Below are 25965 nucleotides of genomic sequence, written 5' to 3'. Positions count from 1 at the left end.
CTTACATTTGTTGCCTTTCAGTAGGCAATATGTACCTTCTCACTGGTGATAAGGGGAGGGTTGTGGGTTCTGTGCATATCCATCTATAGTGATGATAAGCCAGGGGATGATGTTTGCCCTAAACCTATCTGCAGCAGGTTGGCTGTAGCTATGTTGTGTGTGTATATGCAGTCTGACTGACCACCATTATAGGGTGGGTTGGTTTGTTGCCTCTGAGATTGCAGACATATGTGAAGATGGCCTTGTGATTGGCCTTGGTGGATGTGTCCAAAGTCAGCCTTACAGTACTCCACCTGTGACCTTATATGCTTGATCAGATAAAGGATGACTTGATGCCAAGTTGGTGCCAGTACCTAATTTGCCTTATAGGGATCAAGAGTGTGGTTTGTGTATTGCTTCTGTCCAGCAAAGGGAATTACTCTACTTTGGTGGAGGCAGGTTTTACGAGTAAGGTATTGCTGAGTCCATACAGCTATGTTGATGTTCATATAGCTGTTTATAGTAGGCATGGACACACAGTCATAACACAGCTGCACACTTCTCCAATTTCAAACATATGTTCATGCTTATTGTAGTACCCATGGCTGTGTCAGGCCAATGCAACAACCAGTAGCTGTAGAAATGTCTCTCTGTTGGATGCACAGTAATCAAGATTACACACATGTTATGTGTACATGTACAACTTATTTAACTCATATTTTGCATCCCATGTCTGTTGTTATGAGGTGGCCAGATACACCTACTCATACTGACATGTCCACAGGTAATACCTGATATAGATTTCTGTTCTATGTCAGTGTGGTACACTATATTCACACTCTTGCTGTCCAGTCATTCCTCTCATCCCATTAGAACAGGATATCTGTAGGATGCCACACATACATGGGGGCCAATGGGACATAATTAGTGATACTGTCTTAACTTAATATTGCTGTAACACACTTGAGTCATTCAATAGCACAGAAGCCTTTGCATTGACTGACATACCCTGGAGGATGTCCAACACTCATATGGCAGGAATAGAGGAGAAAGGCTAGGAGTGTGGTAGTGGGGGTAAGAACGTTTAATGTTGGCAGTATGACTGGTATAGGGACAGGGCTAGCTGATATGATGGCCATAGGAAGGTGGATATATTGTATGTGCAAGAGACCATATGGAAGGGGAGTATAGGTAGGTGTATCGGAGCCAGGTCACATTTGTGCTATCAGGGTGTGGATGGGAGGGGAAAGGGGGTAGGGGTTATCCTGATGGAGCAGTATGCCAAGGGTGTTTTTGGAGGATGAAATGAGGGTCTGATAGAGTGATGTTTATGAATCTGAAAATGTATGGTGTAATGATGAATGTTTTTAGTGCATATGCTACGCAAGTTGCTTGTGTGGTGGATGAGAAAGAGAAATGAGAAGTCATTTGAATGATGTAGTGATGACTGTACTCAAGGGTGAGAGAGTGGTGATTGCAGCAGATTTCAATAGCCATGTTGGTGAAGGGAACAGAGGGGATAAGGAAGGGATGGGTATGTATGGTGTTAAGCAAAGGAATGATAATGGTGACATGGTAGTCGATTTTGCAAAAAGGATGGACATGGCTATTGTGAATACATACTATAACAAGAGAACAAGAGGGAGGAGCATACGGTGACATACAAGGGTAAAGGGAGATGCACACAGGTGGAATATAGCCAATGTAGGAAGGCCAGTTTTGAAGAAGATTGGAGACTGTAAAGTGGTGACAGGGAAAGTGTAGGTAGGCAGCAGAGACTGTTGGTCTGTAAGATGATGTTGATGATCAAGTAAAGGAGGAGTGTGAGGGCAGCACCAAGGATCAGATGGTGGGAACTGGAAAATGATGGTTGTGAGGTGGAGTTCAGGGAAGAGTTAAGACAGGCACTGTGTTGCAGTAATGATTTACCAAATATCTAGGTAAGTACAGCAGAGCTAGTAAGGGAGACAGCTAGAAAGGTGCTTGGTGTAACATGTGGATGGAGGAAGGAATACAATGACACCTGGTGGTGGACTGAGGAAGTATGGGACAGTATACTGAGAAAGAGGTTGGGGGTGAAGGAGTGGGATTGTCAGAAAGATGAGGAAAGTAGACAGGAGTATGAGGAGATTAAGTGCATGACAAAGAGAGAGATGTCAAATGTTAACGATGAGGCATATGATGACTTGTATGACAGGTTAGACACTAAGGAGGAATGACAGGACTTGTACTGGTTGGCTAGACAGAGGGATTCAGCTAGGAAAGATGTTCAGCAGATAACTGTGATAAAGGATAATGAGGGAAACGTACTCACAAGCTAAGAGAGGGAGTTGAGCAGATGGACATAGTACTTTGAGAGGCTGATGAATGAAGAGAATGAGAGAGAGATGGTTGGATGATGTGGATATGGTGAATCAGGAAATGCAATGGCTTACCAAGGAGGAAGTAAGGATAGCTATGAAGAGGATGAATACTGGAAAGCCTTTTGGTCCACATGACATACCTGTCATAGCATGGAGGTGTTTAGGGGAAATGGCAGTGGTGTTTTTCACCAGCTTGTTTAATGATATCTTGGAAAGTGAGAGGTTGCATGTGGAGTGGAGAGAAAGTGTTTGTGTACCATTTTAAGAATAAGGTTGATGTGCAGAGCAGTAGTAACTACAGAGGGATAACATTAATTAGTCACAGCATGAAGTAATGGGAAAGAGAAGTGGAAGCCAGGTCAAGCAGGGAGGTGATGAGTAATGGTCAGCAGTATGTTGTCATGTTTGCTCTGAGAGTGTTGATGAAGTAGTACAGAGAAGGTCAGGAGTTGATTTGTGTCTTTCTGGATGTAGAGAAAGCATATGACAGGGTGCCTAGAAGGAAGTTGTGGTATTGTATGAGGAAGCCATGAGTGGCAGTGATATATGTAAGAGTGGTACAGGATATGTACAAGGGTGGTGCGACAGCGGTGAGGTCTGCGGCAGGAGTGACATATGCGTTTAAGGTGGAGGTGGGATGAAATCAGGGATCAGCTGTGAGCCCTTTATTCTTTGCAATGGTGATGGACATGTTGACCAACAAGATCATACAGGAGTCCCCATTGAGTATGATGCTTGCAGATGACATTGTGATCTGTACTGAGAGTAGGGTACATATTTAGGAGACCCTGTAGAGGTCGATATATGCTCTAGAGAGGAGAGGAATGAAGGTCAGCAGGACTAACAGAGTATCTGTGTGTGACGAGAGGGAGGGTAGTGGAATGTTGAGGATGCACGGAGTAGAGTTGGCAATGCGGGATGAATTTAAATGATTCGGATCAACATTTCAGAGTAATGACGACTTTGGAGGACAGGTGAAGAAGAGAGTACAGGCAAGATGGAGAGGGTGGAGAAGAGTGTCAGTACTGATTTGTGACAGATGAGTACCAGTAACAGTGAAAGGGAAGGTCTACAACAGGGTAGTGAGACCAGCTATGTTATATGGGTTGAGGACAGTGTCATTGACAAAAAAGCTGGAGTCACAGTTGGACATGGCAGAGTTACAGATGTTAGGATTTGCACTGGTTGTGATGAGGGTGGACAGGATTAGCAATGTGTATATGACAGGTTCAGTCCATGTTGTACAGTTTTGAGACAAAGCCAGAGAGGCAAGATTACATCAGTTTGGACATGTGCTGCAGAGGGATGCTGAGTATATTGGGAAAAGGATGGAAAGGATGACACTGCCAGGTAAGAGGAAAAGAGGAAGGCCTTAGATAAGATTCCATGATGTGATGAGAGAGGACATGCAGGTGGTTGGTGTGACAAAGTGGGATGCAGAGGACAGGCAGAAATGGCAACAGATGATCCACTGTGGCAACCCCTAACAGGAACAGCCAGAAGAAAAAGAAGTAGATGTTGTAATGTCAGTCTTCACAGATTTGCCAATGATTTGCCAGACATAACACAACTGTATGAGTAAATGACTACAAATATAAGGCACACATATGGTCAGTGTGCATAACATTGGACATTGTAATGGTATGAGCTCAGAATAGCACATGCAGTTCAACACACACATGTGCAACAGTACTTTACTATGCAAATACCATGTATAGGTCTCTCACATTTCTGAGACAACCAAGTATATCATAGTTGTGTTCACAAGTAAGATATGGATATGTACGACATCCCAGTAGATGGCCTAGTATTGTCACAGTCAGTATTGTTGAACACACACTGCAGCAGTAGTCATATGTGAGCCATCCTTTCTTGGGGTGACTCAAGGGCCTGACCTATGATCTATGCCACTGCAGACAGACCCAGATGCTATGGCCATAGGTTCTGATCAGCAATATATCAGTACAGCAAGTCTTGTTGAGACATATATGTTTATTTCCTATTCTTCCATACCCCCTATTGCATTCCATGACATGCTTGCTTGTTTGACATACCTGTTTGTTTTATTCAAGTGTAGATGGTTATGTCCTGCTTGGTTTTTATGTTTCTTTTCACTGTTTCTCTCTCTCTCTCTCTCTCTCTCTCTCTCTCTCTCTCTCTAAATGATGTAGAGTGTGCATCTGTTTTGCATAGGCAGCAGCAGCTTGCCTTTTGTAGGTAATGCTCATGAGTAGCTGATGGTCTGTGCACCAATTGATGTCCCCCATTTGATAATTGCATGCAGGACAGCTGTGTTGTTATTCATATAGCCAATAGCATGGCAACACACTCCTATCATTGAGTACGTGATGTGAGTGTTGGCTCTTTTCCTTGCCAGTGAAGAGGACATCATGGAAGTGTATGAACAATAGCCTGTTTTTTATGTTTCTCTCTCTCTCTCTCTCTCTCTCTCTCTCTCTCCCTCTCTCTCAAGGATGTAGGGTGTACATCTGTTTTGCATAGGCAGCAGTTTGTCGTTGTAGGTAATGCTCATGAGTGGCCGATGGCCTGTGCACCAACTGGTGTCCCCTACTTGATAACTGAATGCAGGACAGCTATGTTGTTATTCATATAGCCACTGGCATGGCAACACACTCCTATCATTGAGTAGGTTGTGTGAGCATTGGCCCTTTTCCTTGCCCATGAGGAGGACTTCGTGGAGGTGTGTGAAAAATACCTCTTATAACCAAAATTGTGGATACAGGCCAACAGAATGGGAGAGAATGTTCCAGACATAGGGGGCAGAATGTAAGCACTGCTGTTATCCATTTGGATTCATGCTAGTCTAACAAGGTTTGTGTGGACATGGAGTTCCTTGGTGATTTTAACTCTGACAGTGTTATGTTTGACATATCTCTCACCTGTAGGGCTATCCGCAGAATGGCCAGAATTTGTACTCCTATGTTTGGTGTGTTCCTCAGACATTTTATGTCTTTGGAAATTCAGTAGCATACTCTGGGGATTTCAGACAGTAGCTGCTAACATCCATTTGTGTTTCTGACCACATATGCCTCAAGAAAAGATATGTTAAATTATCTATAATTATGAAGATAAAGAAGGTCGTCTATCGATTATAATAATAAAATATAGTGATAGGATCTGGACGTTAATTAATGCTTTTTGGTTTCGTGGTATTGGTGTAAGAACAATAAAAAACACTTAGAACTCATAATTAAAAATTCTAAGGGTAGCCTGATCCTAGGAGGGGACTTTAACTGTTTATTCAATTATTCAGAAACTTCTAATAAAAAATATTTTCGTAATACCCCTATAGGGAAGAATTTTAAAAAATGGATAGATAATTTACAGTTATTTTATTTATTTTATCTTAAAAATAATAATTCTCTGGATTTTTCTCATTGTGATTTTAGATATAATACTCATACTAGAATTGATAACATTTTTGTATCTCAAGATATCAAAACAAAAATACAATACTTTACAATCCCATCCTCCTATATCTCATAATAATGCACTTTTTTTCAACTACAAGCAGACTTAAAAAAAATCTTCTTTGCATTAAAAAGAATTAAAAAAAAAAAAATTAAAACCTTATTATATTCATAAAAAAAAAATTTTCTTGGATAAAAACCTAAAGTAAAAAAAGTAATTATCTGTAATTCTTTGAAAGATTGAAAGATTATTTATATATTAGAATGGTTTAATAATTTATAATAAACAATAGAATGGGAGTCCCTACTACTAAACCTAAAAAAAAAAAATATTAATAATTAACAATACAAAACTTAAAACAAAAAAAAAAAAGAAAAAGAAAATGAAAATTTAAAAAAAAATATAAATTATTCTAACCCACAATTTAATAGCTTTAGAAAAAATTTATAATAAATTATTTTATCGGTTTCTCAAAAAGTATGCATATTCTAGCATTGAGAATTAAAAGGACTCTATTGAAAATATAATATTGTGAGTGTGTTTCATGAAGGAAGAAAACAATAAAAAGTGTCTTAGGGGATGTTTTAGATTAGATATTTTTTTTTTTCACTTTTTAAAAAAAAAAAAAAATAAAAATCTTTTTAAAAAATTTTCTCTACCTCCTCCTTTTCTAAAAATAAAAGCTACCATAAAAAAAAAATAAAGAAAAAATTTAAAATAAAAAGAAATTAAAAAAAGAAATTTAAAGAAAAAGAAAGTATAAATAATAACCAAAATAAGTACCTATTACAATTTTTGTTATTAATTTACATAAGGCCACATGAGTATCATGTTTCAGGTAAAATCAGTTAGTCACTACTTGAGTCATATATTACAACATACTGGAAAAAATAAATTTTTATATCCCTACTAAAAGAAAATAAATAATCTCATTTGTGCAGCCTATCATATAGGCCAATGATCAATAATGATTATCAAATCTTAATGTCTATTCTAGTTTATATAATTTCTCAATAGATTTTCTTAAATAGAATCTTAAAGATAATTTTCAATATATTTAGATAACTTCAAGATATTATACAAGATATATTAGAAATAATTAGATATTTTATAGAGAAAGCATAGATAACAAAAATTATGCCTACTATTGAAAATTCTTTTCGATTCACTAAATTGCTTTTTTGAAATTTTCATTTGATTGATAAATTCTTAATATATTATGTAAATTTATTTTCAAACATTTTTTTATCTATTTATTTTATATGTTTAAATTTCTATTAATTAAAACATATTTATAATGTTAATATAAGGCCATTTAATCTTATCCCTTCTGTCCACAATCTAGGTAATTTCTTAAAATGCCTAATATAACTAATCAATATAATTAATAGATAATGTATTATTTGAAAATATATAATATACCTAATTCTCCTGATAAAATAATGTTAATCGAATTAAATAATTTAATTACTTAAATAAATAAATAATTTCCTTACTTTAAAAGAATTAGATCTATTAATTACAAACAATTAAATTCAGAAAAAATTATTTAAAATTTTTATTTCTAATTATAAAAAAACATTTCTAAAAATTAAATCTTAAAATTTAATTAAAAAATTAAATAACAATGAAATTATTAAAAATAATAATAAATTATAATAAAATAAAAAATTGAAATATAATAAAATATCTATTTAGCTTTTTATGTGATTATTTTGAAAATACTAGAATATTAATTAAAATTATTTTGTTTAATATTAAAATTTACAATTAATTTAAATGATTAATTTACCCAAAATAAATTATATTGCTTTATCTATTCCTATACTACCCAATAAAAATACTTTAAAAGCAATAAATAAAATTCTATTAAAATTCTTATGGCACCCAAAAAATAGAATAGCTTTATCAAATCATGTTAGACCATGGGAGTTAGCAGGAATAAATTTCCCAGATATAGAATCATGTATTAAAGCTTCTAATCTTAAAATAATTTTAAACTGGATTAATCCAAACTACTCTTCATCTTGGAAATCCTTACAGGCAGCCATTATACTAAATGAAAATAAATTAATAACAAATTTACAATTTAATGATCTAAGTAATAAGATTTGGTATGCACTTTGTATTAATTTACAATATAATACTACTAAACTCACTAACCTAAATTATATAAACTCTATTTATAATACTTTTAGAAGTTTTGTTAATAATAATATTGATATTAAATTGTGGATACAGTTACTATTTCCTTTCAAAATTACAAAAAATCTTATTCAATGATATTAGTATGGATATTCTTAGTAATTGGGAAGAGAAAAAATTACTTGTTGGTATCATTGCACAATAAATTTAGTTACCCTAGATGCACATAATTTAATCAACATTTTTAATTTACCTAAATCAGATTGGTTAGCTCTTAATAGTTTAATTCCATTCACTCAAGATTTATGCAGAACAATAGAAACCTCTTCTTTTAATTCTTTGCCCAAATGTATAGCTCTTATACATGGAACATTACAAGAATAATGCACTTGGAAAAATTTAACATCAAAACTTTATAAAATTATTATTAATTACAAATCTGTTCCTAATCAGAAAATTTGGGACTTTATTACTAAGGATTTTACATTGTCTCTAAAATCTGAAAATAAAGCAAATCTTTTACTTTCTATTAAATTAACTTCTAATTTGCAGGTTTGGAAGATTTTTTCTTGGAAATTTTTACATAGAGCCTTTTGCACTCCTAATAAAATCGCTAAATTTAATCTCTCTAAGGAAGTAAAATGTTGGAGATGTTCAATAGTTTGTAAAGCTGATTGGTCTCATATTTTTATGAATGCTCTCATATAAGGAAATTTTGGAAAGATATTGCTAAATTTCTTCAAGCTATTTTCAGTGATTCCTTTATTTTATCATAATCTTTAATTTATTTAATGTAACTGATTCTATTTTATTGAATAATAATAATAAATATATTCTTTGGTCAATATTGGCAGTTGCCAGAAAATGTATTACGAGAAAATGGAAATCACCTTCCATTCCAACTTTTGAAGACTTCATGACTTTGTTAAATAAAGTAGCATCAATGGAAATATAAGCTAAATAATTAAGAATTTTTCCCAAAACATGGACTAATAATCCTTGGAAGAAGGTTTTATTCCTTATTAAGACAATGAATTATGATCTACTCTCAATCAACTAATTAACTTAGAGTCTGGATTGTTGAATCTTATATGTCCTTCTTTATATATGTATATAATTTGCTATTCTCTAATATATTGCTTGAGGCCTTTGTAAATTTTGTATATAGTTTACCATATTTCGTTTTTCAAATTGTAAATGTAAATTCAAAATGTTTTCTTTTTCTCTTTATTGGAAAACAATAAAAAATCTTTGAGCAAAAAAAAAAAGAAAGAAAAGATGTATTACAACTAACCCTGTTACAACAGCAACATTCTCAGTTTTATAATAGCAATATTTCAAATATGCCCCTGTTTTGGGCCTCTGTCCCACAATTATGTCAAGTTTTGTCCAGATGTCATGCAGTAAGAGGCTGATAGGTATGGTATAAGATTAGTTAGTGCCTACATTCCTGACATTATCCCAGTGATGTATCAGACTGCCAGACATGTTATGTGGAAGAGGCTTTATATATGAGGGGAAAGACTGGACATTCTGTGGGACTCTGTACAGTTGAGAGGTCTGTGTATTTCTGACAATTGTTGACAGGCTCTCAGGATTGTGTAGCAGTGTATTGTCTCAATGTTATTTGGCCTGTGTAGGGAGGGGTATGGATGTATGTGTTATGGCTCCTCTTCTATCTGCCTGTGCATTCTCCTCCTGTTTTGGTGGTCCATCAGCTGTATATGTATGTAGGGACAGACTGAGACATGTCCCATACCACAGTCAGGCATCATAGTACACTGTCAGTTGGGCCAGTATATGTGACGGTAGTGTGTGAGTGACAAACAATTGAGATGTTTTTGTTCACATAGTCCTTATACTGTATGGTTCCTTTACCTTACTGGTATGTCACTGCGACCATGGATGAATTGGTTGTGGATATACACTTTCACACTGGTGTCTGCTTTTCAGTGTTGTGACATCCCTGTAGTGCCTGATATATTTGCCAATACATGTGTAATTCCCCCTAGCAGATTAGGGTTAGTGTTGTGTTAGTCTGACTGGTTTTAGCAGTGCTTGGTGACATGCTTAGCAGCTGAGTATAGTTTCCCTAGTGTGATGTTATGTCCAGATATTTGTAGGAAATAGTGTTGCCTGGCCCCCATAAGTGTTGTGTATTTTTGACACATCAGTGGGTTGATGTGAGGATTTCAGTCACTAACTAGTGGGAAGTAATTTAATGTTAGACTTGTGCTATTTCAGTCAATATATGTTAGGACAGATATGAGGGTGTTACTGCAGCAACTGTGTCAGCTTATCTACTCCAGTATTTCAGATATGTTCCTATTTCCATGGCTTTCCCTCCCACTTTGTCAGGCCTGGCCCAGATTCGTTGCACTAAGGGGATCTGAGCCTACCTCGGGACTGTCTGGATTGTTGCAGTATGTCCAGGTTTATTGCTCATATTTCTGTTCTGTTCCACAGATGCATTATTTTCATATCCCTGGTAAATCACTGTAAGAATCTGAGGATTTCTGACAGTAAATGATGACATACATTTCAGTTTCAGAACTCACATCCTTCAGATCATGTATGCTGAAACAAACCCTGTCACTCTGGCAACATTCTACATTTATAGGAGTGATATTTGCAATATGTCCCTAGTTTTGTCCCACTGTCCCCCCATTTGGACAGCCTTGGGCCAGATTTCTGGCAGTAAGGGGTTGGTAAGTATGGTTCTGAGGTATGACTGTACTATATGTTATGAGGATATATATATATATATATATATATATATATATATATATATATATATTGTATATACACACACACACACACACACACACACACACACACACACACACACACACACACACACACACACACACACACACACAAAATTATGTGTATATTTTATATGTACATATATACATGTGTATATGTATAAATACAAGGCCTGACTGATTGCACAGAACCTTTTCCCTACTGTTGAATGAGCATATGTTGTAAAAAGCATCAGCAATCGCTATAGCTCATGGATGGTACTTTTGTTCCTTTTACTCCCGCTTATAACCACTTACTGATGCTTGCACCCGCACTAAGTCTTTAAAAGGAAAAAGTAACAGGTGATAGGAAAGTGGTGGAGAAGGGGAACACAGATGGAAGAACAATATGGAAATTAGCTAAGGATGTGTAGGATGGGTGTACAGAAGGTCCATAGTTGTCCATTTTTTATACAGCAACAGCTGCACATTTGTACAGACTTTAGAGATGAATTTGGCACTCAAACTCCAGAGAGAGGGTTGAGGACAACAGAAATGTGTTATTAAACCTGCTAAGCATAGCTGAGCATTGCTAACCATTGCCCACAGTTCATTCTCATAATATACCACACTAATGACTTCATTTAGTAAGTGTATATGATTTCCCTTACATGGCATGGCTGTATGTCTTTTCATTACAGTAGCAAGGGGTGTAATTATACTGTATGGGACACGTGTATACATGGGTGTTTTCACATGTTATATGCACTCACACATCCATTTTACACCAGCTACACTACCCTGGGTGACAAAAATAACTTACTGCATATTTTAATGTTAGCACTTTTAACATTGCTTTCCCATGTAAATTTGGATTGCCTGTTGTATTACTCAAACCATGCATACCTGCATGCAAAGCTGGGACTCTGAACACTACACTACCTTGGTTTGGGGATTTGAGCTGTATATTTTTATTTATCACCTATTGGGTAGTAATATTTTATTGCTATATTAAATGGAGAGTATAGCAGTTTTTGGCCATGTCATTGAGGACTGCTGTCATGACATTATGGCATATATTTCAGTGTCAGACTTGCATCCTTCTGTACATTAATGCTAATGAATAACCTGCTGTCTATCAGCTTTCTGTCCTCTGTGCAGATGGGATGTCACCAGTGCTCAGGCTGTAGTTGACTACACTGCAGAATGGGTCTGAGAGCCCATGCCTGTGTTCATGTTGGATGCAGCCAGGAATGGTATCAGGCCTATGGAGGCCTCTATGTTTTGCCTTTGAGAGGGCATTACAGATCTGCTTCCTGAGCATGAGGGGAGGGGGGCAAGTGCTGTCCATGCACATGTGTACCTATGGGGGGATAGGGGGTGATGTTTACACTGCACCTGTCTGCAACCGGTTGCCTATATACATGGCATATGTGCATGTGGTGTTATTAACCACCATTACAGAGCAGATATGTGTGTTGCCTCTGGAATTGCAGGCACATGTCTGAAAGGCCTAGTGATTGGCCTTGGTGGATGTCTCCAGTTTTCACTCAAAGACAGCCTTAGAGTACATCACCTGTGACCTTATTTGCTTCTGCAGAACAAGGTGACATGGCTTCCAGTGAGGCACCTGTTCCTTCTTGGTCCGTCCTGCAATTATTTCTACCTATGATGGAAGTTGTGTATTGTTGCTGTCCACCACAGGTGTTCAGCCTACCTTGAGGGGGTTGATGTTGTCCTGTCAGGTATTGCTGAGGCCATAAAGCTATGTAGGTGCCCACATAGTGTTGTGGTGTGGGCCTGGATACTGCTGCTAGTTCCAACATATGGGACACCCTTCATGTGGGCCTTGCCCATTTTCTTTGCCTGTGTGGGGGACATTATGGAGGTGTGGGGGTTACAGCTTCACAGACAGTAAGTGGAAATACCTCACAGGACAGGACATGTGGAAACAGGCCAACAACATAGGGGACAAAGCTCCAGAATTGGGTAAAGATTGTATACCATTAGTGCTGTTATACACATGGAGGGTTGCTAGATCTGGGAAATGCATTTACTGGGTGACTTGACATCTGACAGTGATATGCCTCTGACATAACTCTCAACTGGCATGTTGTCCACAGATTGGCCAGATGTTTGCCTGTTATGCTTGGTCTGTTCCTCAAACAATGTCTGTTTTTGTGGGGTTGGTAAGATAATGTGAGGATTGTAGTCAGTAACTGTTGACATCCATTGGTGTTCCAGACATCATATCCTTCAGGGATGTTATGTTACAACAACGTGTAACACCAGCTACTGTTTAGTTTGTAACACCATTATGTGTGATATGTCCCTCTTTCCAGCCCCCTGTCCCACAAGTATATCATGCATTGTCCATATGTCCTGCACTACAAGGTGCAGAGGTATGGTATATCATTAATTACCAACTGCACTCAAGTTATCATGCAAATGACCTGGCAGACTCCTGGCCATGGTATACAGTGGTGGCCAGGATTATGGTTACACACCCTGGTAAATCTGTGGGCATCTGTACATATGATAGTTATGTCTGTCTGGTCATTGTGAACAGACTGCCAAGATTGCGTAGCAGTGTTGTGTGTGTAGATGTTTGTTGTACTAGGTAGGGAGAGTGAAATATGTGAGTGCCATACATCATTTACCTATTTGACTCTGCAGCTGCTACAGCTAGTAGCAGTCTATCATGTCTGTATAGGGGCTGACTGTGAAATATCCTGTAACACCTCAGGATTCCCAGTACACTGTGAATTGGACCAGTATATGTTGGTGTAGTATGTGACTGGCAATCAGGATATGTTTGTTCAGACAGTTGTTCTACTCTAAAGTTCATTGTGGGTACTGGTATGTTGCTGTTACTGTGTTGCAAATCTGTTTGGGTGGACATTTTTGCACTACTCTCTGCTTTTCACTACAGTTCCATCCCTGTAGTTCATGCTATATTTGAATATACATAGATAATTTCCCAGAGGTGATGTGGGGGAGTATTATGTTGGTCTTACTGCACTTCATAAGGTGCTGGGTGACATGTTTGGCAGCTGTCAGGGGATTTCCATTCTGTTACATCACTGCAGTCATACCTCTACACTGTCTAGAGGCCTAGACCCTCTCCAGATGTGTGGCTCATATGTTTGGTCTGTTCCCCAGACAGTTGTTGTCCTTGGCTAATCAGTAGGATACTATGGGGAATGCAGTCAGTAAATGCTAACATCCATTGGTGTTACTGACTTCATATCCCTCAAAAAAAAATGTTACAACAAAGCCAGTAACACCAGCAACTGTCTACATTTATCACAGCAATTTGTCCAATATACCCATGTGTTTGGACCTCTGTCCCCCAATTATGTCAGGCTTTGTCCAGATGTCATGCACTAAGAGGTTCAGAGGTATGTAGTATCATTATTTATTGCCTTTATTCCTGCTACCATCCCAGTGATGTCATAGACCCCCCCCCAGACATGTAACAAGGAAGTGGCCTTAGATATGAGTCCTGTGCCTGTACATTCTGTGGGAAACTGTACATTTGAGAGGTCTGTGTATGTCTGCCCATTGTTAAAAGACTGTCAGGATTGTGTAGCAGTGTTGTGTGTACATGTTATTTGAGCTGTGTAGGGAGGGGGGTAACATGTGAGTGTCATGGGCCCTTTCTATCTGACTGTGCACGCTGCTCTAGTTTCTGTTTCCCTATCGCCTGTATATGTTTGTACATGCAGACCGTACATGTCCCGTAACACCTCACGATTCCCACTACACTGTGACTTGGGGCAGTATATGAAGGGGTAATGTGTGAGTGGCAAGTGGGATTTTGTTGCTCCCACAGTCATTATACCATAGTGTTCAGTTTGCTTACTGGTATGACACTGTGACTGTGGTGCAATCTTTTGGGGATATGCACTTTCACACCAGTGTCTGTTTTCCAGTACTGTTACATCCCTGAAGTGACTGTTATATTTGCTAATGCATGTGTACAGCCCTAGAGCTGGACTTGGGTAGTGTTATGTCAGTCTGATTGTAGTTTGGACATTGCTTGGTAGCTCAGTGTAGTTTTCTTACTGTTGTATGTCCACATAACTGTAGGATGTCCAGGTGTCTGGCCGATATCTTTGGTGTGGTCCCCATAACTGTTGTGTATTCCTGACACATCAGTGGGATGATATAGGAACTGACGTAACTAACTAATGGGAAGCAATTGAGTCCTGGAATTGTGATATTTCAGTCGATATATGTTAGGACATACAGTGTTACTACATCAACTTTCTTAGCTTATCCACTGACGTATTTTGGTTATGTCCTTATTTTCATGCCTTTGTCTCCCCATTTTGTCAGGCTTGGTCCAGATTCATTGCACTGAGAGGTTCTGAGCATACCTCTCCACTGCCAGGATTTTCAAAGAATGTCCGAATGTTTGGCCCATACTTTTGTTCAGTTCCACAATTTATTTGTATTTGTCTGATAAATCACAGTGATGATCCAAGGATTTATCTCAGTAAATAATGATATAACATTTCAGTTTCCATCCTCATATCCTTCAGTAGTTGACTGCTGAAACGCACCCTGTTGCTGTAACAAATGTCTTCATTTGTAACAGCAATATTTGAAATACAGTGGATATAAAAAGTGTACACACCCCTGTTAAAATGCCAGGTTTTAGTGATATACAAAAATGAGACCACAATAAATCATTTCAAAAGTTTTCCTACCTTTAATGTGACCTATAACCTGTACAATGCAATTGAAAAACAAACAAATCTGTTAGGGGAATAAAATATAAAAAATAAAAAACGTACAATAAGCTGGTTGCATAAGTGTGCACACCCTTAAACTAATACTTTGTTGAAGCACCTTTTGATTTAATTACAGCATTCAGTTTTCTTGGGTAGGAGTCTATCAGCATGGCACATCCTGACTTGGTAGTATTTGCCCACTCTTCCTTGCAAAAGCTCTCCAAATCTGTCAGATTGTGAGGGCATCTCTTGTGCACAGCCCTCTTCAGGTCACCCCACAGATTTTCTATTGGATTTAGGTTGGGGCTCTGACTGGGCCATTCCAAAACTTTAATTTTCTTCTGGTGAAGTCATTCTTTTGTTGATTTAGATGTATGCTTGGGGTCATTGTCATGTTGAAAGGTTAAATTCCTCTTCATTTTCAGCTTTCTAACAGACGTGAAGGTTTTGGGCCAAAAGTGACTAGTATTTGGAACTGTTCATAATTCCCTCCACCCTGACTAAAGCCGCAGTTCCAGCTGAAAAAAAAGCAACCCCAAAGCATGATACTGCCACCACCATGCTTCATTGTGGGGATGGTGTTCTTTTGGTGATGGGAAGTGTTGTTTTTACGCCAAACGTACCTTTTGGAATTGTGGCCAAAAAGTTCAACCTTGGTCTCATCACCACATTTTCCCACATGCTTTTGGGAGACTTTCCATGGACACTGAAATACTGGCATAATATTAGAGCAAAGCTCTAATATTATGTCAGTTCAGGAAGTGGAGTTACCACTGTGTGATCAGATGTTTCAAGGATTCTGGCTGGAGTTACAGTTAGTTATTAGTTTTATAGCTGATTGCGTGTTTGGTGGTTTTCCAAATCAGACCTCAGCCTACTTCTTTCCTGAGCTCTCTCAGGCCTTCATCTGTTTTCACTCTCTTTCTCTCTCACTTTCTCACACTCAGACGCTCTCACTGTTAAATTGTCTGCTTTTGTTCCTCTCCTTTTTACAAGAAGTAGGAGTGGCTTTCTCCATTCAATGTTTCGGTGTGAAAGTCCCCTTCTACAATGTTCCACCACAGGACATGCACCTAACAATGCTCACTGAGGCATTATTTGCGTGTGTGTGTGTGTGTGTGTGTGTGTGTGTGTGTGTGTGTGTGTGTGTGTGTGTGTGTGTGTGTGTGTGTGTGTGTGTGTAGATATATAAATATATATATATATATATATATATATATATATATACACTGATGTATGTCATAAATTGAAATTTCAAACATTGGAAGGAAACTGACTGACCAGTTTCAAACAGCTGCCTATCAAAAATACAAAAAAGAAAAACATCTTGTTTTAGTGGAGTGACAAACCCCCCTGCACTTCTCATATCCTCAGGTAATAATTTATACAATCCAAGTAGAAGAATAACCAGTCAACACAGCTGAATCCAATGAAGTGGTAGTTCCAAAGTTTAATAAAACAGCATAACAATTGTTGAATAAATCAGCATAAAAAAGTTAAAAACATCCAAGAAAAAAAAAGCAAGTGCTTTTAAGCCTATTCAGGTGCTTCTTCAGATCTAATACCACAAATAGCACTAACAATAACATCTGTTTCTCAAGCAACCCTATCTCCACAGCCTACATAAAGTCCCTCCTACTAAAACTAAAACCATGCTCTCCCTCTACTGAAAACACCCCCCCTTTTCCTTAAACTTGCAGCCCACTGTATAGTCCACCCAGTCTCGATCCTAGTAAACAGATCCATCTGTGAAGCCACTGACCCTGACATTTGGAAATCATTCTACACCATTCCACTTCACAAAGGAGGTAACTCTACAGATCCTTCAAACTAAAGACCTATTGCCAATCTCTGCTCACTCTCTCCAAAATCCTTGAAAAATGCATTCATAACCGGTTTCTTAAATGCCTGACTGACAAAAACCTTCTGACTGCCTCCCAACATGGCTTCAGGCCTAATCATAGCACTACCACTGCCCTTCTATCTTTCACCCACACTGTTACTAAGGCTAGGGATAAAAATCTTTTTGTATCTTCACTCTTCCTAGACTTCTCCAAAGCTTTCAATACTGTCTATCATCCTAAACTAATTGCTATACTTGCTGATCTTAACCTCTCCCCTCTACTATTCAGCGGTTCTCAAGCCATCTCTGCAACAGGCTCTGTACAATGGCAATCTGCCTGTTCCCCTCTCCTTCATATCCAAACTGGAGTCCCTTAAGGCTCTCATAAAATCATCCAAAGCAAATTTTGAGAGAAAAATAGAAAAACTCTCAAACAACTCTCATAAGGCCTTCTTCTTAGCTGTGAAACACTGGGAGGAAACTCCAGATATGCCTAGAACTAGTTCAAAATCAAAATGATATGAAGTGAACTGCTACAGACATTGCCAACATACTGGACAACAGGTTCAAGCAAAAATGCCCCCAAAAGAGATGAATACCAGATATGCAGCCCCCAAACATCTTGCCAGCCCCAAACTGAACTGCTCAAGTGAAAAAAAAAATCCATGGGACCTGATGGTGTCTGATGGTGTCCCTCCCGGTGTGCCCCGGCACGTGCTCCAGCCTCCTCAACGAGTGTTTAAAGTCCACAGCTAGGACACTGCCTACCGAGGGGTGGCGCACTGCAACTGTGGTCCCACTTCACAAAAGCGGGCGCCTCCACCCACTTCCACCCCATGCTGGCCCCGGCCTGCGACCCTATTAATGTAAGCCATGAGAGGTCACATGCTCATCAATAAAGACATAATAGGGATCATATGGACCTAGGGACCCATCATCCATTGGAATTTGCAGACTTTGGATCCATCCCAGTTTGCTGCAAGCAAAGGCAAGATCAAATCTTCTAAAGCAGCCATTGAGCAAAAAAGCGTCCACAAAGCCCACCACGATCTGGCGCAGTCCGATCAGCCTACCTCATGAAAACTAAGGAAAAACTTCTCAATAAAAACATCCTCGGGCTTATTAAAAACTCATGGTCTGCAAACTGGCTAACTGAAAGATCACAGAGAGGGTCAGAAACTGGTTGAGTGTCAGAGAACAGAGGCCACATCTGGCTGTGGCGGGCACCACAGGGCTCAGTCTCTCACACTCTCTTCCTTTGCAAACAACTTTTCCAAAGTATGGCTTTAAAAGGGCAGGCTTAAGACCAAAAAGTTTGCAGATGACTGCAAGGGTATGAACTGCAAACAATGCAGACCACACAGATCTGATTCAGTTATAGTTAAGCATACATCACAGAAACGGATAACTGGTGCCAGAGCCAAAGCCTAATGCCAAATGCCAAAAATGCATAGTCATAACAAAAATGCAAAACAACAGGCTTCCCAGAAAGGCAACAAGGTTACCCCTAGTTGAGAAGTAGCAGGTGGCAAGTAGACCCACCCAGAAGAAGTTATAGGGGATCTGTCCACCATGGTGCTAAAGTAGTTAGGAAGACCTTCCTCATCCCAGACCTCTAATGGAACCCTATAAGCATTCCTCATTGTCCACAGTTCTCCCAAGGGATGCTCATTAGGAAGACATCAGATCATCATCACGATCCAGCTCGAGGATTATCAGCTGGACCCCATCAGAAATGGAACAGCAAGAATAGGGTCTCAAACATCACCAAAAAGCACTGTCAGAGGCCACACCATGAAAGGATAAAAGGTCTAAAATCTCTGTCGACCATTGCCTAATGCCCCAACTCAAAAACTCAACCCAGATTCAGCCACCTACGCTTTGCTCACTCAAACCTTTGCCGTCAAACCACAAATAGAGGGATAAAATTCAGATCTCTGGAATACATATTCATAAAGACTAAATCCCTCAGGAGCCAGCCACAAGATGATTAAAAACAAAAGGACGCATCTAGGGAAATGAAAATCGTGCTGGAGCCATACCAGAAGAAATCTTGACCATTGGAGATGTGGAATCTTATATAGCATATGGGAAGCACAAGGATGCCTGAAACAGATGAAGGTGTGAACAATGGAATAGAGATAATGAGAATATAGGCAGTTATTACTCCTATGTCCTAATGCCAACTACTAAAATGGGCTTGTAATAATAAAAGGGGTTATAGTTCTTAAAAAAAACTATCCTTGGTCCACTCCTCTTTAACATCTTTACTAATAAACTGCACTCCTCCTGCTCCTCCTCTTCCCTCATAAAATACGCTGACATTGTTTGACTTGTGTTTAATGTTTCTTCATCTGCCTGCCTTGGTTTGCCTTTCTTATCTAATAATTTATATACCAGCTGTGAGAAAAATCCCTGATCCCCACTATGCTGTGAGACAGTAATTTCAATCAGCTGTACTAGCATTTTTTCCCATAACTATATATATATATATATATATATATATATATATATATATATATATATATATATATATATATATATAAAATATATTTATATAAACATACACATCCACTCTCACATGTGCACACACATACATATATGAATGTATAGATGGTACTTTGCCATTATCAGGACAACAGGTATAATGAGAAGTTGCAATGTTAGTATGCAGTCGCAATGATCCTCAAAGTAATGTAATAAATGTATTATTTATTTATTTAAATTAAAAGCATATCTGTCAGAGTTAAGTTGGCGTCTGTACAGTCTCTCTGTGTGTGTGTGTGTGTGTGTGTGTGTGTGTGTGTGTGTGTGTGTGTGTGTGTGTGTGTGTGTGTGTGGTCATGGGGCATCCTTTTACTGCCGTAACCATTACAGCAGACAGTTTTGACTAAAGCAAAACCTTCAGGTTTTCTATCACTTATCATAGCTGATCCAAACTGTGTGCCATTTCGTTGCATAGCTGTCAAATGTTACTTACGATATTTTCTCTCTCTCTCAGCTACATCCGTGGGGTTTTCATTCCGGGCTGGGATTCATCTGTCATATTTCTTAACAGAGTCATAATGCAAATGTATTACAATAAGGAGTAGGATGCTGTCTTGTGTGTGGAGAGATGGCTGTAAAACATACAGGAATGAAAACAGTTCCATATTTGTTTTGTGCAGTGTAAGCTAAATATTCTGAATCCTATGTATTGGTCAGAACTTGTGACTGTCTAGTGTTTCGCGGAAGTTCCTGATTTCTGCCTCATAACATTTGGTCTACTTCTCATGAAATGTTTGGCTTTCTGTCAGATCACTGAGTGTTGAACTCGAAAATCAATGTAATGTTTGAATGTCACACTTTACACTGTTTAGAAAATTCATGGTAATGCAAATCTGTGATCAACTTTGTAAGTTTATAAAACGCATATTTTACAATTGTTCTTATTTCTGGACTTTTCTCCCCTCATTATTTACAGTTTTGTCCCAATGCCTGGAGCTAAGAGGTTGAGAGGTACAACTCCCATATGACTTTTTTGTGGTGCTCTTACATTTGTGTGGCAGTTAACCTTTCATGCATGACAAGAAACAGAGCACCTCTAGCTTAAAAACTGGAGACATTCTTTATTGAGGGCATTGAGAGGTGGGTTATCACAGTTAAGAGAAACCAAACTGATGTGGCTTGTTAAAGGGATGATTTCGTATATACATCAGTGGCAGCAGTGCTATCATTGCGACCATGAGCTAACATTGCAACTGCTCATTACACCTGTTGCCCTGATAATGGAAAAGTACGATATATATATATATATATATATATATATATATATATATACACACACACACACACACACACACACACACACACACACACACACACACACACACACACACATATTCACATTCATCATATAGGTGAAGACATTATCAGTTTATTAGTTTTCAGCATTTTTCCCCGAATAAATCCAAATTAAGTGACTACTCACAGCTTATTAAATGCTTACAAAATTGGCAAAATGCTAACTAGATAAAGAAAAAAACATATCTAAAAATAAAGTTATTTTTACCTGGTGCAATCTTTCTATATTCCCCAGCTCATAAGCAACTGAAATAGTACAATTATATGGTAACACAAGTTCTCTTAAGGGAGACAATCCCTTATGTAAGGGAGTGAGCAACTTTGAATTTGTACATATACAAATAATAGTGGTCTATCAAATGCAGAGGTACTTACCTAATTGCAAAAAAAGAACTATAATTTTGATCATGTTATTTCTTATATCCAATATCATATTTTGCCATTTTGGTAAGCTCTAACTCCAGTGTTCCGAGACTTCCAACCTATAAACTCTGAAGACAGTTTCACAAATGTGTCTCTTGCTGTTCTGAAGACCTGGAACAGTTAAGCTTCACTACTCATCTCATATTGGCAATAATAAAATAAATTGTGATGAATCTAAGTAAAGCCTGTCAGTGATGAATATTTATTCTTAACTTTGTTGTTTTCCAATGGCCCTGTACCTAAATATATACATTGGTTGATAAGACTGTCGAATACTGTTGCTGCTGGCATACATATACTATAAAAACTGATAAATTAGCTGTGTTTCATTGCTGTTAGCACTTTATGAGCAACCAAATTTAACATGACTAATTGTAAACCACTAAATTCACTGACAGAGGACAGTATCACTGTAACCTCTCCCATCCGACTCCTTCATTCAATGTGAAATGCATACAACAACACATACACGCATGCATATACACACATTTCAATGCTAATAGAATTGAAAAAATCTTACATCAGACCATAAATCTATTGCTGGAATTTATTGTCCCCCTTATCGAAAGTGCATAAACACTTGAAAGCCTGAGCTAAACAGAATTCTGAATGATATTTGAAGTGGGTTCCATTGTTTAGCTGCTCTGTCTTAGAAAAGATTAAATGGTTCTTCTTGTTAATAAAACATATGTATTTGAAAATCTCTGCTTAGATTACAGGTGCCAGAATAAAATTGAATACCGAGGCATTTTCTCAACAATTCGTCATTTAATGAATGGAAAACCAAAATAAGATCTCTTCATTGTGCTTATGTTCTAATAGCTTGTACAACGCTTCTCTTTTGTTTAAATTTATTGTCATACATTAATAAGAGAAGCTTTATTTTTAAAACCTGGTATTATGTTGATGGTAACCGTGCAAAGTGGTATCACTGAGAACCCATAGCTCTGAGCTATTAATGAGCTACTTCCTTTGCTCCAGGTACAGGGTTTGATTCTTTCCACCTTCAGTTGCCTACTGTGTGACTGAGTTAGTTATTCAACCAGACAGTGTTCTCATGTTGCCCATGAATAGGGATAATTTATCCAGAGGACTTACTCATTCCACACATAGGCAAAAAAAACAATGACTAGTTTTTATGCATTTTTCTTATTATCTAAATATCTTATTCCAAAATGAAAACATAATTTCTCAGTAAGAACACAAAGACCCTCATGCTCATTTAGCAGTGACATAAATAATTATAAATAAATAATTATAACAATGTGCATTTATTGTACTATTTGCACTGGATTGTTATTATTATACTATCTTTGTGTTTTATTTTACTCTTTGTGCCTATGTCATACATGAAAATCTTCAAATTGATTATTCCAGTATTATCAGTAGCCCAACGACTAGTTATCAAATGAATAAACAAAACAAATGATTATTCTCGTCTCCTCATATTAACTTTAATGCAAGATTAACATGGCAATATGTCAGTTGTTTTGTGAGGCAGATTAATAAACCTACAAAGTGTCCATCTTTCATGCAGATAAAATATACATCTCCCTCTCTCTCTCTCTCTCTCTATATATATATATATATATATATATATATATGTGTGTGTGTGTGTGTGTGTGTGTGTGTGTGTGTGTGTGTGTGTGTGTGTGTGTGTGTGTGTGTGTGTGTGTGTGTATTCAAAAAAGCATGCACATTCGAAAAATTGAGAGGTTCACTTGTAGCCTAAAACTTTGCGTCAGTAGCATGTAAAGTGTTTCTAAATAGAAAAATGAAGTTACATACCATGCTGGGGCAGGAACAGTTAAGGTTAGAAGTGGGTGTTAGGGAGGTCATAGTACATGTTCCTGGATTTGATTCCTGTTTAGGAAACTGTGGTTTATATACTGGTTCTCTCAGTAAGTTATTCAGGCTTCCATGTGTGCCATTATTAGGTGATGGATCAATTTCAAGCAAATCTATAACAAGCATATGGTAAAGGTCATTTAATCTTTCAGATCTGTATTTATTTATTTTAATCTTTGCAATATCATGATCACTGAATATAATGAACCAAATACAGAGAATAAAAGTGGAAATTCTGTAATTTCATCTATTAGTCTATCTATATCTGTATCTATAAGTATAGCTATATCTATATCTATCTGCCTCTCTACCTATCTATCTATCTATACACACACTATATATGCATATATATTTGCACACACTTATATATCATTTTAATCTAAATACAGAATATCTAAACACAAGTAACTGACACTAAACAGATCTAACACACAGTGCTTTTAAACCCAGCATAACTAAAAAAAAACAAAAAAGTTGACTGCAGGAAGCAAGCCCCCCTGCACTCACTGCACCCCTTAACTTATATTTAACAGGTCCAGTGTTGCACTACAGTGGATAAAAAGGAATGAACACTGAAAGTGCACCATCAGCTTCCACAATCCAATACACTGTGCTAAAGGAAACTGCAATGCTACTTGTAAATCAATAACAGAACCGATAACAGTGGATCACAAAATCACTAGGGTTCCTTATTATTAGAATTACAATCTGTAATATATAATAGAAACTATCACTAGATAAACACTTGAAGGAAACCCACATACACTCACACTTGTGTGTGTGTGTATGTGTGTATATATATATATATATATATATATATATATATATATATATATGTGTGTGTGTGTGTGTATATATATATATATATATATATATATATATATATATATATATATATATATATATATATATATATATTTTTTTTTTTAATACAAAGTGTGGTGGTTCTTGCCAATGTGGTATATCAAAGTGATGTTCAAGTGACATAAAATATTACAAATAGAACTATTTCTTAAAAAACATGACATAAATTGAACTGTTGAGGCAGTGGCATGTAAGGTCACATACATGATCATCCATCAAAGTGGTGTATAAGAAGGATAGCTATAACCCTCCCTGTTTAGAGATGTTGGCCTCTTTTGATGGCAGATCATGAGCCTGGAACAATGTTTCTGGTTGAAGTGGTAAAGTAAGAACAGACCTTATTAAAAGACCTGAATGAACATCAATATGTTTCCTGCCAGAAGAATCAAGAAAGAGGAGAGCTTTTGAAAAGCATGAACTTGATATTTATTTATTTTATTTGTTTATTTGACATTTGTTAACCAGGAATGTCTGACTGAGCATGAGCCCTTTTTCAGTGGAGGCCCTGGGAGAAAAGCTCCACAAAAAAGAAGTGATTCAAAATAGTAATAGTCAAGATTTTACAATGATTATACAAAGCTTTAAATAAAGTAATAAATGTAAATTACTAAACTAATATATATTAAGGACTATGTTCCTTTTATATAGGACTATAAAACATTTTCTATTCCATTCATTTTATATAGGAATAGTCTGCACCCCTGTTTTGTTTGGACTTTGTTTATTTTATGAACTGACGGACTGTGGTGCATTTATGTTCTGTACAAATGAGACCAAGAGGGATACAATCTTGGAATTGAAGCAGAGAAAGAAATTTGTCTGTGAGAGGAAGGAGAAGAAGGATGTCAAGATATTGAATACGAAGGGCAAAAATGTTGCAACTTATGCTATGAATATTATAAACATCTCTGACTTTATATTAACAAATGAGTACATGACTTTAATTTTGTTCTGGCTAAGAGAGCATCCTGTGCACAAACAGCAATGGAGCTCAGAATGTTTGTTCATAGGGTACATTTAAACAACATTTTTAAGGTGACAGATAAGGTTAAGTGTTGATTTTTCTTCACATTTTAGGAAGAAATCTTCCTTTAAGCCAGTATTGTATCCTACTTTAAATGTATTTCAGAAATTACTTTCATAAATTAAGTGACACACAATTTTGATTGGTTAAACGGGAAGTGCTCTAACAGGCTCTTTAGTCTGAGCATATTAACATACAGAGCTTTAAGTAAGTTGACTACAGCAAATGGGATCAGACTTATGAAATCGGATAAAGGGAACGGCATAGTAATAATGAATGAGTGTGATTATATCACATTATACCATGACCCCCCATTAATATTCCAAAACGTGCACGCTGATTGGCCAGCGTGCACGTTGTAAATCGACTTATACTAATGGAAAAAGGTCCGGTCGCCCGGACTTTTTCCATTAGTATAAGTCTCTTTTAAAACACTGTCTCGCTATGTTAAAAGAGTTTAACATAGCGACACAGCTTTAAAAAAAGCAACGGAGATCTCCGTTGCTTTTTTAAAAGCTGTCTCGCTGTGTTAAACTCCTTTAACATAGCGACACAGTGTGTAAAAAGCAACGGAGATCTTGCTTTTTCCATTGCTTTTTTTTAAAACCTGTCTCGCTATGTTAAATGGGTTTAACATAGCGAGACAGCTTTAAAATAAGCAACGGAGATCTTCGTTGCTTATTTTAAAGCTGTCTCGCTAAGTTAAACCCATTTAACA

At 37.3% G+C, this 25965-nt stretch overlaps 1 protein-coding gene across 1 annotated transcript in view; it reads right to left on the bottom strand.

Annotated features, from left to right (window-relative positions):
• LOC122798180 (ectonucleotide pyrophosphatase/phosphodiesterase family member 3-like) overlaps positions 1–25965 on the bottom strand; it is an 835307-nt gene that overhangs the window by 207168 nt on the left and 602174 nt on the right. Inside the window, exon 18 of the mRNA XM_044066922.1 lies at positions 23300–23472. Within this exon, the coding sequence (XP_043922857.1) occupies positions 23300–23472 (173 nt within the window). The remainder of the gene's footprint in view (positions 1–23299; positions 23473–25965) is intronic.

Source organism: Protopterus annectens, chromosome 3.part1 (genome assembly GCF_019279795.1).
Source record: "Protopterus annectens isolate FY-2018-M chromosome 3.part1, PAN1.0, whole genome shotgun sequence".
In the NCBI taxonomy this organism is placed as follows: Eukaryota; Metazoa; Chordata; order Ceratodontiformes; family Protopteridae; genus Protopterus; species Protopterus annectens.
The sequence above is the reverse complement of the archived record's forward strand: the minus strand, read 5'-3'. Positions and strand labels throughout refer to the sequence as shown.